General features: G+C 49.2%; 1 protein-coding gene across 2 annotated transcripts in view; it reads right to left on the bottom strand.

Annotated features, from left to right (window-relative positions):
- Positions 1–5405: 5405 nt before the first annotated feature.
- The window catches only part of MAP7D1 (MAP7 domain containing 1), a 79787-nt gene continuing 66700 nt past the window's right edge, over positions 5406–18492 (bottom strand). For both annotated transcript variants that reach the window (XM_063139931.1, XM_063139932.1), the window contains 6 exons: positions 15288–15392; positions 13475–13528; positions 12097–12160; positions 11296–11404; positions 8779–8981; positions 5406–6170 (listed from right to left, as the gene is read on the bottom strand). In XM_063139931.1, coding sequence (XP_062996001.1) covers positions 6160–6170; positions 8779–8981; positions 11296–11404; positions 12097–12160; positions 13475–13528; positions 15288–15392 — 546 coding nt within the window. In that variant the 3' untranslated portion in view covers positions 5406–6159. The remainder of the gene's footprint in view (positions 6171–8778; positions 8982–11295; positions 11405–12096; positions 12161–13474; positions 13529–15287; positions 15393–18492) is intronic.

The following is an 18492-nucleotide window of genomic DNA, read 5'->3' on the forward strand; positions in this document are numbered from 1 at the left end:
GTGCAGAACATCTGCAGGAAAAGTGACAGGGTGTCACAAAAGCCTTTTGAATTGGTGTTTATTGACTTGGTAGGGCCATTCACGCCTACACAAGGGGGATCCAGTTACGTGCTTGTAATTCTGGATGATTACACACGCTTTAGTTGGTGTTATTTACTGAAGCGAAAATCAGAAGCTTTTGAAACTTTTAGGGATTGGAAAACTTGGGCGGAAAAGTTCTTTAACAAGCCCATTATTTCTGTGCAGTCGGACCGTGGGGGTGAGTTTGTTTCTGGAAGGTTCTGTGAGTGGTTTAGGAAAACAGGAATCACACACAGGTTAATAGATCCCCAAACTCCTTTTCAAAATGGGTCAGTTGAGAGAAGAATTGGAGTACTTCAAATGAAGAAAGATTCTCTCATGGCTGATGCAAACGCTGAGCAAGATTTGTGGGGAGAAGCATTTTTAACCGCAAACTATCTGTGTAATAGAACCTGGAGCAGGGTTACAGGCAGTTCGCCTTACTGTTTACTTTTTGGTTCAAAGCCAGATTTGTCTCACTTGAGAACATGGGGGTCTTGGGCATACGTGCATATCCCAAAGTCCAAAAGATCTAAAGGTGAAACCAAGTCTGTGAAATTACGTTTTGTGGGTTATTCTGGCATGCAATCCAAATCTTGGCGTTTTTCCCTAAGTCATGGGAAGGTGGTTGTTTCTAGGTCTGCTACTTTTCAGGAGGCAGGTTGGGACAGGATTCAAGGTTCCCAAGTTCTGTTAGAAACCGTGAACAACCAGGAGAAAACAGTAACTCAGGGGTTAACTTCTCAGAGCCCTCACATCTCTGAGAAGAGTGTTTCCACTCCCAAAAGTGGAAGGGAGGAGGGAAATGAAAGGGAGGAAGAAATTTCCAGTGTACCTCGTCGTTCACAAAGAAAAAACAAAGGAATTCCACCTTTAAAGTATTCAGATGAATTCAGTGTATGTTATGTGAAGTCTGAACCTGAGAGTTACAGTGACGTGTTAAAATTGTCTGAACAAGAGCAAGAAAAGTGTTTTCAGGCAGCGAAAACTGAAAGGGGGTGTTTTCAAACACACGTGTCTGTATGCAAAGGGGCAAGCAAAAGAGTACATGATTGTGGAGCTAGTGGTTCGTCTACTGGTGGCAGGGAGTTCCCAAGACCACATTCAAGAAAACTCAGCCCAAAGCTGCAGGAAGGGTTGAAACTGAAGTCTCTGGGGAAAGTTAGGTGTTACCTTGGTGTAGAGGTAGAAAAGTTTCCAAAGGAAATTACCTAAAAAGCCAGAAGCAGAAAGTTTTAAAATTGCTGAAAGTTTGCAAGTTGGAAGATTGCAAAGTAGTTCAACGCCCCAAAGCACCAAGTTTTTCAACAGTGCTTGGAAGAAGAAGAAAAGAAAAAACTTACATATAAATAAGTCTCTGGGAAATGTAACACACAGAGAAATGTACACAATGTTGGGATTGTTGTAAACATGTAAAGTTGATTTCTTACAGGTGAAATGTAATGAAATGTAAATTGTATTTTTTCTGTAGTTAAAAATGAAAGGGTGTTGTGGTTAGGTTTTTACCCACAGAAGGAAAAGGACTCTAAAGAGTTAAAAAGATGTCCTTGGCCAGATTGTCTCTGCCAGGAGAAGTCCAGTATGAAGCAGATTCTTCCCTGGCCTACGTGCGGTACGAGATGTACAAGATGAAGAGACTATTGGTTAATTGGGCCAAGGAGAAAAGTGTATTTAAGAAGTCCATGTTGTATGGCTTCTTACTGCTGGAACTTACTGCTGGAACTTACTGCTGATGTTATACTGCTACGTTGTTGCTGTACTGTTGGTGAAAGGACTGTATATATGACCATTTATTCTGTAAGTAATTTATTTAGTGTCAGTAAAGCTTCTTACTGACCAAAGACCGTGAGTGCTTCTTTTTGTTCCTAAATTCAAGCTGAAACCATTTCCAGACTCTACGCTGCTGCTATTTCGCACTCTGCTATATTTTTGGGTAAGCAATTACCCCGATAGGGAGAGCCTTGGGGTTCTGAATGTGGGATCCAGTTGCTCAAGATGTACTAAAAATGATGGGCAGGGAGGCAGAGTTGAATGGCTAGTTCCTTGATTTTTCTGGCAAGTGGCCTCAAAAGGGGGAGGGGAGTTGGCCAAGCCATGATTCAAAGGCAAATATTATCAAGCTGGTGCTGCATGGCTCTGTAGGCCATAATTAAGCATTATTTAAAATCACCCCCCCCCTCCCGGTGTGCTATGCTGGCTGGGGATTATAGGAGCTGTAGTCCCAACACCAGTCCATACTCCAGGAAATAAAGCCAGACTGCTCACTCGAGGGAATGGTATTAAAGGCAAAACTGAAGTACTTTGGCCACATAATGAGAAGACAGGATACCCTGGAGAAGAGGCTGATGCTAGGGAAAGTGGAAGGCAAAAGGAAGAGGGGCCGACCAAGGGCAAGATGGAGGGATGATATTCTGGAGGTGACAGACTTGACCTTGGGGGAGCTGGGGGGTGGCGACAGCCGACAGAAAGCTCTGGCGTGGGCTGGTCCATGAAGTCACGAAGAGTCGGAAGCGACTGAACAAATAAACAAGTCCCAACACATTTGAACGTTATTAGATTGGGGAAGGCTTCGTTTAATTAGGACTAACGTATAAGAAAGGGCATGTTGGTGATACTAACGGACCTCTTTCATTGACTGAGTGGAGGATAAACTGGTGATGTACCTTTCAGTTCAATCAAGACAGTCCCTTTTTACAGCCAATGTACCAATCGTGTGTTCATAGAATTACCTTGTAAGCTGTCACTGACCGCACACGTAAGTTATGTGCAGCGGAAGAACCAGTGTGGTAAAATATGCTTGACTGCACAGGAAAGACTTTGCCTTTGATTCTCGCTGAGCCATAAACCAGGTGACCTTGGGCTGAATCCCTAAGAGGTGGCTGAATTGACCTCTTAGGGTTGATACAATTGGGGAGGAATTTACATCACCCTAAATTCCTTGGAGGAAAGGCAGTGGAGGCTGGTGGCTCCAATGTCAGTGGGGTGATGAATCAGCTCCAGGTTTCAGAAAGAGCCCTAAAGGAACTATCTCAGGTGCTCCTTGGAGTTTCCAGCTTCCACTGAGCAGTACACAAACATAACAAATGCGTAGTAATTCTGTCCTGTGCTTGGCTCTGTATTTGGTCTTGTATCTTTGCAGCCGCCGGTGCATTAAGATCTGAGATGCTCAACCGGCAGATTGAAGACTGGATCCTGCCCTCAAAGCCATTTTGGGAGAGGCCCAGCACCCCACTCATTTTTAATCAATAGGGTAAAACAATCCTCAAATTGTAAGAGGGAACAAAGTGAGCTAAGAGCAGAAGGGGCTCTAGTTCAGCCTTCCTCAACCTGGGGCGCTCCAGATGTGTTGGACTACAACTCCCAGAATGCCCCAGCTGGCTGGGGCATTCTGGGAGATGCAGTCCAACACATCTGGAGCGCCCCAGGTTGAGGAAGGCTGCTCTAGATGAAGCAGCTGTGAAATGAGCTTGAATCCGGTAGTTTGTCCTTCCACGGGGAGGCAATTCTATAAACTAGAACCAAGCAATTCCGTCTGTATTCATAAGAGAGAGAAGGTCCGTAGGTGGGAAAGCAGCGAGATGAGTTCTAGGGATCTGGCAGTTCTACTGCTTAGGCCCCTCCGTAATAGAGGGCTCTCGACCACCAAATTTAATTGCCCTCTTCTTGTTCAGGAGGCGAAATCATGGTTCAAACCCATACTAACGAAATGCACGACGGTGACACAAAAGCAGTAGGTCCTCAAAGAAGAAAGCGCTTTTTCTTCTCTCTGCTGGTGGTCTTCGATATGGAACTGCAGCATGGTGCTTATTCTGGACTAGCAAAAAGCCTGTCGGACTTGGAAGAAACTGGGAGGAAAATTGTCCAAGGTGATGGGAGCAAGGAGTGGGGGGCTAGAAAAACCTGTCTCTTTCCTCCCAAACCAAAGGTGCCCTCCAGGTGAGGTGAGACATACTCCCTGCTTCCCAAGCCAGGAGCTGTGTTCTGTCCTTCCCTTCCAAGCCAAGCCTCTCTCCATTGCAACCTCAGAGCTGCCTTCCAGCGTGGGAGGAAAGAAATTGTTCCCCTTCTACCCCACAATGCTCTTGGCTGGGGAAGGAACATTGTCCTCAAGGGCATCGTTTTATGTTGTCCCTGGGCCAGTCCTACCATTAAGCAGAGTGAGGTGGCTGTCTCAGGAGGCAGAGGCTGGGAGGCGGCAACGAGACGTTCGAGGGATATGCCAGTTGGCTTGTCCCGCTCCCCCTGAGCTAGCCTGCTGCCTTTAGGTGCAGCGGACGATGCTGCCCCGTTGCTGGAACTAAAGATACAATTGCCAATCTAGTCAGCTTTTGTACATGGAATGAGAGGGGCGCCATCTTGTTCTGTGCAAAATGTCCTGGGCTGGGCCGGTATGGGAATGCATGGCCACCATTCACTTGGTGGCGGGCTGCCCGCGGTGATACGACTGGAGTGGGGGCTAAAGCAGCCTCCCAGTGAATTAAGCCACTAAGAGATCATCTGTTCTTCTGCACTACTCCATCCCCAATTCCCATGCTTGGTCACGCTTGGCTGTTGACAGCGTATTAGGGGAAAGCCGGCTTTTTATATTTCTCTTACTCCCTCGTACAGGAAAACTCCTTACATACAGAAAAAGGATGTCAAGCAGGAAGGTTCAACCTCCCCCTGCTCTTAATTGGCACAGTCTGGGAGGAGCTTAAGCACATAAGAACATCAGAAGTGCCCTGCTGGATCAGGCCAAGGGTCCATCTAGTCCAGCACTCTGTTCACACAGTAGCCAACCAGCCGTCGGCCAGGAACCCACAAGGCAGGACATGGTGCAACAGCACCCTCCCACCCATGTTCCCCAGCAACTGGTGCAGACAGGCTTACTGCCTTGGATACTGGAGGTAGCACAGAGCCATCAGGGCTAGTAGCCATTGATAGCCTTTGCCCCCAGGAATTTATCCACCCCCCTTTTAAAGCCATCCAAATCAAACGATTGTAAAAATTGACCCTCAGAGGCATTCGTTTCTGAATTTTGATCGCTTCACACTGGCTCTCCATTTTCTATTTCACTCTTCCAGCCTTCCATCAGTCTGCCCTCTGTTTGACCTCCCAGCGCTACCCCTAACCTCTCCCCAGTGTCTGAATTCCTGACATCCAAAGGCTCTGTTGGTGCCCCCTGGCCGGAGATGGGGCACCTTATTGTTCCATAGCCCCAAATTCCAGGGTAAGGGGATTGCAGTGAACAACATATCTGGGGTTATGGATTAGTGGCATGAGGATGCTGACACCCCCCCCCAAAAAAACCCCCAGGTGATTGAAACGGCCCCAGCACTGTTTGCAAACGTCAAACTCAAAATTCCCCTGTCATTTCTCCACTTTATTGTCCACAAAAGGTTGTTCAGATGCATAATACTGTCACAATGACACTGAGCGCAACACGGTCCCAACCATCACGCACACCCACACACGTGGAAATAGCAGCACCCAAACAAAGCACAGTGTGTTGGACAAGAGCAGTTGCTGAGTGGCTAACGGAGCACGCACACGCACACACGCACACAGACACACAATTCTGCAGGTATCCTGGCTGAGACCCATGGTGAGAGTTTAAATTAGAGATCTAGATACCTTCCGTTGGCTGTAACAGACACACACTCGGACTCAGACCCCAACCGTGAGCAGGGACCCCATCTCCCCTGCCATGGCCTTGCCCACGTCCAAAAATAAAAAAACCCAAAGGCGTCTCCCACGAGCACAGGTGTGGGGGCAATGCCACAAAGGCGACCGCTGGCGCGGCCCCGTGCTGACATGGAAGTTTATGTACATTATTCACATCCTTTGCACCCAGCCAGTTAAATAACTATGTGATTATATAGTCTTGTGGGATGAGCTATGGGAAGGGGCCAGTCTGATAAGGTGCATATTAAAAAAAAAACATAAAATGAGAACAGTAAGAGAAAGAGAGAGTCCGTGGGGCCGGGCTAACCCCAGCCTGGCTCCCTGCGTGGCCTCGGTCCTTGCAGGGTTGGGAGCCGTCATCTTCTGGTTAGAGCTAGCCTGGACTTGGCACGTCGTTACTTCCGTCCTTTGGGGGTGAGGAGGGCGCGTCACTGCTTACAGAACCTCTGCAGGAGAAGGAAGAAAAGGAGAGCGTGATCGGAGGCTTGTTGGGCTGTAGGTGCTCTCCTAGCCTGCTTCCTGCCTCCAAAAATCCTTCGGCCCAAAGCGGCTGCTCCGCTCCTGCCTTGCCCTTGTCAAAGTGTTGGGTATGGCCTATCAAAAGCCCCGGGGAAAGCTGAGAGCTGGAGGAGTGTTTTCCGTCTAAACATGCATGGGATTGCACCCTTAAGCCATTTCGTCACGGTGGAGACAGTCTGATACAAGCTATTGGAGGTTTTTCGTCAACCGAAATTACCTGTTGCTGTTTTTTAAAAAAGCCATTCTTGGCTCTATATCAGCCTTCCTCAATTTGGGGCGCTCCAGATGTGTTGGACTGCACCTCCCAGAATGCCCCAGCCAGCTGGCTGGGGCATTCTGGGAGTTGTAGTCCAACACATCTGGAGCGCCCCAGGTTGAGGAAGGCTGCTCTATATGCACAAAGTACAAGAACCTGCAGTGTCTGATGGCTGAGCCAGAGTTGGGTTCCAAAGTCAGGGGGCTGCTCCATCCCTTCCCAGGGTTCCCCAATTAGAAGACGGTTTTCCTTCACACGGCGCAGAGGTGAATTATGGAATTTACTACGGCAAGATGTAGTGATGGCCACCAGTTTGGACGGCCTTAAAAGAGGGTTGGATAAACTCTTGGAGCAGAAGGCTATGGCTACTAGCCCTGATGGTTGTGTGCTACCTCCAGTATTCGAGGCAGTACACCTGTGTGCACCAGGGGCTGGGGAACATGGGTGGGAGGGTGCTGCAGCACTCATGTCCTGCTTTTCCCGTGGGCAGCTGGTTGGCCACTGTGTGAACAAAATGCTGGACTGGATGGAGCCTTGGTCTGATCCAGCCAGGACTTGTCTTATGTTCTTCCTCTCTGGGAAACAACTCTTTATGGCACATCCCTTCCTACAAATGGAATCAAAAGAAGTCTTGCAAAACACTTCTGGGGAAAAGGCAAAATAACGGCTTGATTCATTGCCGCCTGCCTGGATGGTGTGCAAATAAGGCTTGAGCCAGGAGTCCTCCTGCAAATCAACCCCTGACTCTTACTCCTTGCTCCACTAGGGCCACCAGCCGCCAGAGGGAATTGCAGGCAGGCCCAGCTGGGATACAAAGACTGCAGCCAGAATCCTCCTGGGTCTGGAAATTAGGGGATCCCAGTGGGCCAATCTCAGTGCCTGCCTCGAGTTCAGAGATCTGCTGCATTCCCTGGATGGAAGGAGAGGAACTATAGCTCAGGGCGAGGGAACCTGCTTGGCAGGCAGAAGGACCCGGGTCCCATTTCTGTGTGTGTGTGTGTGTGTGTGTGTTTGGGATCTCAGGTACAAAAAGCCCCTGCCAAAGTCCTTGGAGAGTCAGTGGTACTAGGATAGGTGAACTAATACACAGGTGGGCAGAAAGTAAATTTGCATCTACTGGTAGATCTCTGGGCAATTTGTAGTAGATCAGAAAGGATTTCTGACTCCCCTCCTACTTGCCCTAAATTATACTGCTAAAATGGAGAAAGTTTGAGGTGGGTGGTGGGTGGGAGTAACCAGGAGTGGATTTTTCGAGCAGAAGGACTGCGAGCTCCATTCAGTTCTAGCATTCAGAACAAATTCCTGGGCTTAGAATTCCTCACTTCTAAGTGCCTGTCTTTTGCAGCAGGCTCCAGTTGGTGCTTCTTGAGGTGGTAGTAAAAACCCCCACCAAAGTAGATCCCGGAGCCCTGAATTCTGCCCACTAATGGACTGACTGAGCATAAAGCAGTTTCAAGCCACTGACTTGGGTGGGTTGGAACGGGACACGGGGCCATGTGACTGTCCAAACGTTGTTAGGCTGCCATTCCACAGGCAACACGGCCAATGGTGAGGACTGACTGAAGTTGCAGCCCTGACACCTCTGGAGGGACACATGTTCCCCATCCCGGGACTAGACTATCTAGAGTGACCATATGAAAAGGAGGGCAGGGCTCCTGTATCTTTAACAGTTGTATAGACAAGGGAATTTCAGCAGGTGTCATTTGTATGCATGCAGCACCTGGTGAAATTCCCTCTTCATCACAACAGTTAAAGCTGCAGGAGTCCTGCCCTCCTTTTCATATGGTCACTCTAGATAGTCTAGTCCCGGGATGGGGAACATGTGTCCCTCCAGACACACTAGCCAGGGCTCCTGCAGCTTTAACTGTTGTGATGAAAAAGGAATTTCACCAGGTGCTGCACGTATGCAAATTACACTTGGCAAAATTCCCTTGTCTATACAACTGTTAAAGATCCAGGAGCTCGGTCCTCCTTTCCTTATGGTCACCCTAAAAGTATCCCACTGGTTCCATCCTTCATGCTTCACACACAGAAGATCCCATGTTCAGTCTCTGGCAACTGTGCGGAAGGGCTGGGAAAGACCTCCTCTTCATGGAACGTTAGGAAAGCTTCTTCCTGCCAGAGCAGACAATATGGGCCTCGATAGACCGATTGCCCATCTTGGTATAAAGTAGCTCCCTCGGCCCATAACGGCGCATGCCTCCCACTTGCCGACGGCAGCAGCCGGGGGCTGAGCCCTGCTGGCTCTCGGACCTGGGCGGAGAAAGGCAGCCTCTCACCTGTGATCTGTGGGGCCTTGGCCACGGCCTTGGTGAGGAAGGGCTCCTTGTTGGCGAATGGCAGGATGGGCTCGCCAGCCATGCTCAGCCCGGGGCTTGTGGGGTGCTCCCGCCCACTGGGCTCCTTGGCGGAGGAAAAGCCGTTCTCATGCTTGCCGGGCTGCAGACCGTTCACCAGGGACAGGGCCGGGGCAGTGGGGGAGCTGCAGCAGAAAGAGGGTGGAGCGTGTCAAACGGAGGCCAGACCAGCCTGTCTCGAAGAAAGGAAGCCAGGCGGGGTGTGATGCTGCACGTCATAAAGAGCTGAAATCCGCAATCATTATCAAGCCGCCACATTTGCATATGCTTTGCACAATTTCTTGTGAGTCTGGTAGTCATGGGGAGAATGCCACCGATGGCTGGAAATCTCCCCCAGACTTCAGAGATTCTGTCAGGTATCACCCATTGACTGCAGCCATAAGGACTAGTAACTTGATTTTTTTTTTAAAGGGGAAAGAATTCTGGATTCCATGCCCAATATATTCAGCGCTTAGGCAGAATTCACATATGCCTGGGAAAGGCACGTCAGCTTGTGCAAATTCCCTTGCCCCCGCTGGAGAAAAACCCATTTCTAATTTTCGCCACTGAGGCTGTTTCCAGACAAGGATTTATTTTGGAATTGTCATGGCTAGTACACTCACATTTTGTGGGGAATCTACACACCGTCATAATCCATTTGAAATTCTCCTGTGTTTCCCCTTTTTTTCTAGAGAAACTCTGACTTTTTTTTTTTAAGAAGGACTGAAGAGTTGTGCAATCTTCACAGCTGTGAAAGCCATTAATGCTCCCCTTCTGTCTCTTAAAAGAGGTGTGATTTTGAGATGGGCACAGCCACCTAGCAGGTAGGTGAACCTATCATAACTCTATAACCTTTGCAGTGGGTATCATTTTTATCACCTGATTTTTTTAAATCTATCTTTCAAATAGCACAGATAAATAGATAATAGATAGATGTATATAAAAATATACATTTAAAAACATTAAAATAGTGAAATGCCACTTAAATAAAAGAGTGTTATGGAAGAATACTCCTATTACAATGCTTTCTCTCTCTTCCTCTGTACCTAAAGACACACATACTGTACATAGACACACACAAATAATGAATGGCATTTTTTCATCTTTTTTTAAAAAAAATGCTATAGGGGTATCTTGCTATAACACTTTTTCATTTAACTGGTATTTTGCTATGGCTGAAAAAGTGTTTTAATGCCAGTGATTAAAAACGGCACCCACAGCAAAGGGTATAGTGAATGTGTGTTGAGCTCTGATAGGCTGGCTGCCACATCAAAGGCATGGCCTTAAAAAAGACGGAAGAGGGGTGCTCAGGGTAACTGGTGTCGGCGGAACATAGTGGGATTGTACACACAGGAAATGCACAATATCCTCCAATAGTGTGGAAAGCGAATTGCAATTCCGCTCGTAGCTTAGAGCAAAACAGCCGTGATTTATTACTACTAGGAGCCGTCTATCGGGAAACCCGCTGAGAGCACGGGAATGATCCCCCTCCCCGCCCGCCCTCTTAAGCAGCAGAATAGAGTGCAACCATTGCTCTTCATGATTTCGACACTGTGCTTCTGTTGATGCAGCCTAAGAGGGCTTCCACATTTTTAGCAGCCTAAGAGGGCTTCCGCATTTTAGCCTCTCACTGCTGTGATTCACAAAGGGCACAACCCTAAGCATGCTCAGACAGAAAAAAAGTCCTGTTAACTAAGGTGACCATATGAAAAGGAGGACAGGGCTCCTGTATCTTTAACAGTAATGTAGAAAAGGGAATTTCAGCAGGTGTCAATTGAAGAGGGTGAAATTCCTTCTTCATCACAATAGTTAAAGCGGCAGAATTTATTTATTTATATTTATTTATTAAACTTATATACCGCTCCCATAGCCGGGGCTCTCTGGGCGGTTTACAGAAATTCTAAAATTGAGGTAAAAACAAGTATACAAAATTTAAAACTCTAAAACACAGAACATACATACATAAAACATTAAAAACCGATTAAAAACTAAACATGTGGGTAATTAGGATGTGCCGCCATATGCCTGGGCAAAGCCCTGCCCTCTTTTGTATCTGGTCACTCTCCTATAGCTAGTGTAGCTTTCACTGTTGTGATGAAAAGGGAATTTCACCCTCTTCAATTGACACCTGCTGAAATTCCCTTTTCTACATTACTGTTAAAGATACAGGAGCCCTGTCCTCCTTTTCATATGGTCACCCTATGTTAACTCCCAGCATTGGTGGGAGCTGAGAGACCTTTTTTCCTGTCTAAACATGCACAGGATGGCGCCCCGACATCCTTTTCACACATACTGCTGCCAAGCTAGGTTCTCCCCACAGGATCCTGATCCTGCCCCTCCTTTCCTGGCCTGCACATTCCTTCATGACGGTGTAGGGGAATTGGTAAGCAATCCATCCCTGTAACTTGGGAACTGGCCCTGATGCAAGCCAAGTATGCGGCATTCTGCTGCAGGTCATACCTGTGCTGCGTTCCCTCAGGGCCAGGCTCCTTGCGACCAGCCGGACTTGATGCCTGCATCTCAGGCAGCTCCTCTTCCTTAGGAAGGCTTCCGGGGCGTTTTTCACCACCTGAAATAATGTAGGAAAGGTGTTTGTCAGGGCCCCTGCGGAAGCTTCACATCCAGGGATAGACGCCTCAGCCATCTAAGCTGTGAATGGGGGCCAGCGCAGTATAGAGCCAGGTTCAAATCTCTGCTCAGTCAAGACGATCCTTGGGCCGGTCATGTATTTCAGCCTCACAGTTGTTGCGAGGATAAAATTGGAAGTCTAGAGGGAACCATGTTTGCCACCCTAATCTCCCGAGAAGACGGCTGGGATCAAAAGACAGTGCTTAGTATTAAAAGTCTCTAGTACTCAATAATAATTCAGTAGGTGATGGCAGGCTACTGGTTTATAGTGTGTTTTACAGTCAATTTAGTCGAAGTGGCGGAGTAATTAGTTCCCCACCTAATCCAATTTGCCAGTGAACTCCCATGAACTTCTGGAGTGGGCTAAACATTTCCAAAGGATGCCAGGATGTCACACACACACCCCAACAAACATACACCACAAATGCTGGAGCTGGCCATGGAGGCCAAAACGGGGTGAAGCTCCCCCAAGTGCAACCTGGAGAAAACAGAGGCTGATTTTAGGAGATGAACAGAGGCAGCGTGGTCTTGGAGAAAGGACTGTATAATTTCCAGATCCAAAACGGCAAGTGGATGAATCCCAGACCTTCTGGGCTAGCAGAGCACCAACTGCATCAGGGGGTTATTTCTCACCTGTACCTGTCTTGGCCTCTAGTTTCCCTTCCTTCCCGTTCACAAGTTTCTTGTCATCTTTCTTCTGCCAAAAGAAAAGCAAGTATGTTTGACTTCCCTGCCGTCCAGCCCCAGAGGGCATAGAGGAGCCATGTCTGGCAGGATGACACCGGGGAAGCTAAGGCCATGGCTAGACCTACCGGGTCTAGCGCGACGGAGGAGGGAGGATCTTGCGATATGGTTATTGAGAGATCTCCCCCTCTGTCTACACGTGGCAAGCGACGTCCGAGGAGGAAGAGGACGTTGCACCCGCAATTTTGCTTTTTTTTCCCTAAAGGAGAAGGAGCACAGGAGCTCCTTGGGACAGGGAGGAGGGTGGTGAAAGCACACACCCCCGACCTCCCGGGATCCTGCAAAGGCCCCTGAGATGCAGAGCTCAACATTCGAGAGAGAGCTGTATCATGAAATAATGACCGGTTCATTCAGCAGAGAGGGAGACAAAAAGGTCTAATCCAAACCACCAGGAAACCTGCCCATACAAGCCCCACAGAAATGCACAGGAGCTGCACAAAAGCCCTAGGTGGGTTGTGCCCCCTGTTCTTTAATGCGGAACGTTCTTTGCACTTTCTGCCTCAGGCAGCAAACAGCAGCTCACTACTTCCAGAAGCGCAAGTAAGGCACGTTGATGGAGTTCGCACAGTCACGGAGGAAAAACAAGCCACGGTGGCTCATTTTCCCTTCCCGGCGTGCCCGGCGTGAGCCACCTAACTACCAGACTTGCCCTGGCCAGGGGTTGTCGTAACATTCGAACTCAGCAAGGCTGATTGGCTGGGGTGGTTTGCACACCATCCAGCGAACTCAGAGCAAGCCATGAGTTTGCACACGTGGGGAGGGAAAATAAGCTACCACTGACCTGCCCATTGACCTGGTTCACACACCACGATAAGCCACCGTGGATTCATTCACCCACAGGGTGCCATTTTGAATATGCAAGCCAAAGCCAGGCAGACCACAGCTTTTTATGTGGTGCTAACCTGGGCGTTGTGGGGTTTTTGAGAATTACGCTAGAACAACCCAAGGGAACTAACCTTCACATAACCCAACAACAGCCCATGGGTTATTTAAGGGCTGTTTCCCCTTTAAACAAGCCATGCTGCCCAGGTTCGCATGACATGACAAGTCATGGCCAGTTGGATGACTATGCAAATTGCACCTGGCATTTGCCATGGCTTACACTTTTGTAAACCGACCAGAGAACTTCGGCTATGGGGCGGTATATAAATTTAATAAATAAATAAATATTACACAAGTCACTGTGGTTTGTTCAGCCATGAGGATTGTCTGAATTAAGTCAGCCCCTGGCCCAGCTTCTGGGGAAGGGAACGGGAGAATTTCTCACCTTGGCATCAGTTCCATCTGCTTTTCGTGTCCTCTTCATGATCTCCTCCAGCCGCTGTAGAGGTGAAGAGAAGAAGACGCCTTTCAGGAAACGGCTTTATTCACACCTAAACATTCTCCATCTTTCCAGCCACAGCGTTCTGTGTGTGGTGGGGGTGGGGGTGGGGGAGCTCCATGAACTAGTGATGTATAAACTAGTGATGTATAAATGCTCCCTGTATAGTTTGTTACAGGGTATGGACACCTCAGCCCACCACACACATCCCTTATCATTTCTGAAGGATATGAGCAGGAATACTCTAACCATTACACCACACTGCCTCTCCTTGCATATTGTTCTTTTGTTTCTTGGGGAGAAATCCTAGGTTCGCTACCTGGGGACGGGGTGGGGGTGAGGGCATAGGATAGTTTGGTTTCCTGGCTCCAAGCTCACAGACAGGGCTTCAACCTAGCAGCCAGGAAACTGTGCCCCGTGTCCCTTCCCCCTCATCGCTTGAATGGAGAGAACCATGCTGGCTTCCTCTCCACGCTTGGCAAACAGAGCGTGCAGAAAAGGGAGCGTTCCTGGGAGCAGGGAGAGGAAGAGACCGGGCCAGTTGTGATACGATGTATCCTACAGCCACCTCAGCTGCCTTCCCCCCTCCTTCGACTGCCCGTCTAAAACTGCCCGTCTAGCACTAATGCAGAGCGGCTGGTGCACGGAAGTGAAGACCGCCCCCACTGTCCTCCTGCCAGGCGCAGCCTCTGAGTTCGGAGGCTGCCGGCGATCCACATAGGACTGAATCCTTATTAATATTTCCGTATTGGTTAGTTCTGTGTTTTTACGGTACATTATTATTTATTAAAAACAAGGCTGCTTCCCAGTATTAAAAGCAGTCTTGAAGTAGCTCATACACAAATACAGAAATCCATAGTTAATATAACAGGGAAACCATAACTAGCATAAAAATACAAATAAAATAAACACAATAAAAACATACACTAAAAATGTTACAATGTGAAATGACAGGACACAAATCTCCCCCGCCCAGCCTAGAACGAAACCACAAAAAAGCATCCCACAACAACGGCGCCGTGGTTCATGTCCAAACGCTGGAGAAAACAGCTACATAAATGAGTATGAAAACCAATATAAGCGTCTGGCTGTCCCGGTTCGTGTGGCTAGCCACTGTTTCCCATCCATCCTATTCTCTTCCCCCTACCTTCGCTTCTTCGCTTCCTTTCTATTTCAATATTGGCCTTCTTAGAGCCTTGCTATACAGCAACCCCCACAAAGGGAATTCTCACATAAGAACTTAAGAAGAGCCCTGCGGCTGGATCAGACCGAGGGTCCATCTAGTCCAGCACTGTGCTCACACAGGGGCCAACCAGTTGTCAACCAGGGACCAACAGAGCAGGACATGGTGCAACAGCCCCCTCCCACCCATGTTCCCCAGCAAGTGGTGCACACAGGCTTACTGCCTTGGCTACTGGAGGTAGCCCATAACCATCAGGGCTAGTAGCCCTTGATAGCCTCTTCCGCCAGGAATTTATCCAACCCCCTTTTGAAGCCATCCGAATTGGTGGCCATCACTACATCTTGTGGTAGTGAGTTCCATAGTTTAACTCTGTGCTGTGTGAAGAAGTCCTTCCTTTCATCTGTCCTGAATCTCCCCCACAATCAGCTTCCTGGGATAAGGACCCCACTGGGTTCTAGTATTAGGAGAGAGGGAGAGAAAAGTCTCCCGGTCCACCTTCTCCCCGTACAGACATTGGGTACACGTCTTCCGGGTCCCCCCTTACTGGCCTCCTCCTTCCCTTCGCCTCTCACCCACCTTCTTCCGCTCCAGCCGCTCTCGCTCTTCTCGCTGGAAATGCTTTTCCCGCTCCACTCGCTGGCGCTCAGCCTCCTCCCGTGCGCGGGCCTCCGCTTCTTCCCTCTGTAGCCAACAGCGGGAGAAATTGACAGACGCAATGAAGGGATGCTGAAGTTCTCCACTCAGACATTGCAGAGAGCCAGGCTGGAAACGGGGCGACTCAGGGGATTCCAACGCCACAGGGGAAAGGCACAGCCTGCCCGTCCAGCTCTGAAGCTCACCAGCTCAGTGATTTGTGCACTAAATTGGTGGGATGGGAATCAAGGAGGGGATTGTTCTACCTTCTGACTCTTAGAATTCCTGCTCCCTATAGTGGAAAGTGATGCTATTTGTATAAAACGCTATGGCAGGGCTCTTGAGTCTCAGGCCCACGGCCTTCCTGTGGTTCAAATCTGGCGTTCCCCAAAAGGCCATGCTCCCTTCCCCTGGCCCAGCCTCTGACCTCTGACTCTCGGCTGGTAGTGAGTTTGTTAGTGAGCAGAAATATGGACTTCACAGAGTTCCAAAATGCTGCAAAGAGACCTGTGTAGCCTAACACAGGGAGCAGATTTTAGCAGGCTTTAGCTGACAAGAGCAGGCCTCATTCCCTGGCTGGGCCTCTCCTAGTTATGCTGCCCTTTTCTCATAGAGCCTTATCTCGGGATGAGCTGGGAGTTTTCATGCCTAACGAGGCACCAAGGAAGGCAATTAGTCCCCCAGCTCAGATGCTTTGAGAACCTGCGAGAAGGAGCCCCCACCCTGCTGCTTCCTCTGAGATTGGGGAGGGGTGCAGCCTGTCAGCCGCTGAGAGACAGGCAGGCACCTAGCAGAAGCGCCTAGAAGATCCCAGCCACTAGGGATGTGCTCCGCTTCTAATCGGACCGGCAAATTAGAAGCGGAGCGGGGTGCTTCGCCTCCCCTTAAAGCAGAGGCGAAGAAGATTGGGGGGCCGACGGAGCATTGCGAAGAGGATCGAGGTGAAGGCGGATCCTTCGCCTCGATCCGGAGCTCCGCAAGAAAGTTAAGTGGGGTTTACCGGGCCCTGCCGCTGTCGCTGTCACCCATGCAGCGACAGCGGCAGGGCCCGGTAACCCCCCCCTCCCTCCTCTCCCTTACCTGCGTCCGTCCGCGGTCCCTCGGCTTCTTCAATTGAGCCCGCGGCTCAACCAGGAAGTCTAGGCCCCACTTGCGGCCCAGACTTCCTGGTTGAGCCACAGGCTCAATTGAAGAAGCCGAGGGACCGCGGACGGACGCAGGTAAGGCCCCCCTCCCCCTTGGTCCCTTACCGGGCTCTGCAGGTAAGGGAGAGGAGGGAGGGGGGCCTTACCTGGCTCCACTCCCCTCCACTGCGGAGCTCCGATTCAGAGCCGGAGCTCCGCGGCGAAGAGGAGCGGACTATGGGTGGAGCGGCGCAGAGCGGGCCAATCCAAAATTTTCGGATCGGCCCGCGGGGCAGATCGGAGGGTCCGTGCACACCCCTACCAGGCACAGGCTTCATGCTTTGGCTTTGCTCCAGGAGGAACAGCGCAACTGGCCTGGAGAACCTGCTGTGGCCCAAAGGGACGGCTTCCGTCTATCATGGGGACCCAGCTCTGAAAGCTTGGTTAGCTGGAAGGAGGTGTGGACTTTCTTTGCATGTATATATTCTGCATCCATTTTCCATCAATAAACTGATATCTTTTTGCACAAGCAGCTTGTTTTCCTCTTGACCACCAAAACAACCTGACGGATGACTTGGATCCGGCAGAACCAGAACCCAACTCAACACACGGCTTTTGCAAGTTCTTTTTTTTCTTAATCTAAAAGGCTGAAATGCCGGGCTTAGTTATTGGCAGAAAGAGCTTCAAGCTGCAATTAGCAGGTATTTTTTATCACCACCTCTTTGCCTTTGACCCTCCGCCCCAGCCTTCCTCAACCTGGGGCGCTCCAGATGTGTTGGACTGCATCTCCCAGAATGCCCCAGCCAGCTGGCTGGGGCATTCTGGGAGTTGTAGTCCAACACATCTGGAGCGCCCCAGGTTGAGGAAGGCTGCTCTGCCCCATGACTGGAATGCACTGCCCGGTCCCAAGACCTTCTCCGAAACGGAATTTGACCCTTGGGATGAAAGAGTTTTGACACCCCCCGCCCTACAGGGTACTCCATAAATACAGAACTTGTTTGAACAAAAACAAACAAACAAACAAACAAAACAGAGAAAGTATCAGCTAGCAGAAGGTCTTATTCTACAAGCTGGTCACTGGAATCAGACATAGAGCTATCAAGTGAAAGGAAGGACAATCTGGACCTAGCCCCCAAGCAGAGGCCCAAGAACTGCTGGGAAGTTTCAGACCTGTTCCCAGAAAGAACACTGCTAGCTTCTTGCTAGAATCATAGAGTTGGAAGGGATCCTCGAGGTCATCTATCCCACCTCTGCCCCTGTTCAATGCACAATCTGCAAAGGAGGACACAATGCAATTGCAGCATCCCGATTTAGTAGTCTCTGAGTTATAGCTGCATAGTGTGAGGGCTGTCTATGGACTATTAAAGAAAAGTTCCATTTCCTATTCTTTCTTTTTTTTTAAAAAAAAAAAACCATTGTAAATATTTATGTAACTAGATCAGAAATAAGAGTGAAATTAATATACCTATTTGTGGGCTCACCTGTAAATTTGTGGCTGCTTTTCCTCACTCTAAACACATTTAAAAATTTAGTGGTAACTTTAATTTCCCCTTTGGGTTGGCGGATACATGTCATTTACGGTCACATGTAATTTTGTTTAAAAGTGGGGATCTTCACCCTGCACCCCACAATTGCACCTATGCACTGACCAAACAACAAGAGGGTGTCTTTAAATCACAGCTATTTTCCTTTGCTTGTTGGGGTGGGGATCAAGACAGGAATCCTAGGAAGACGTTTCAGGGAAACATCTGCTGACCCCACCTCCCCCACCCCCAAATTCGTAGGGATTCCGACATGATTGATTTCCATCTAACAAAGCATAACTAGTTCCCACCACTAGATGGCAGTGCTTCTCCATCCACTCTACTGACCTCGGGGCTAAAGGAGAGTCCTGTGGAGTCCATAAAGCTCCACCCACCAAGAGCGCGCCAGCCCTGCCTTGTAGCCTACCAGGTGCAGAACAGCCCCATTGGTTTCTTGTAACCTGAGACAGGCAGCAAAAAGCAGGAGCCTTATCAAACCTA

The sequence above is a fragment of the Elgaria multicarinata genome, chromosome 13 (assembly GCF_023053635.1).
Source record: "Elgaria multicarinata webbii isolate HBS135686 ecotype San Diego chromosome 13, rElgMul1.1.pri, whole genome shotgun sequence".
NCBI classification, from domain to species: domain Eukaryota; kingdom Metazoa; phylum Chordata; class Lepidosauria; order Squamata; family Anguidae; genus Elgaria; species Elgaria multicarinata.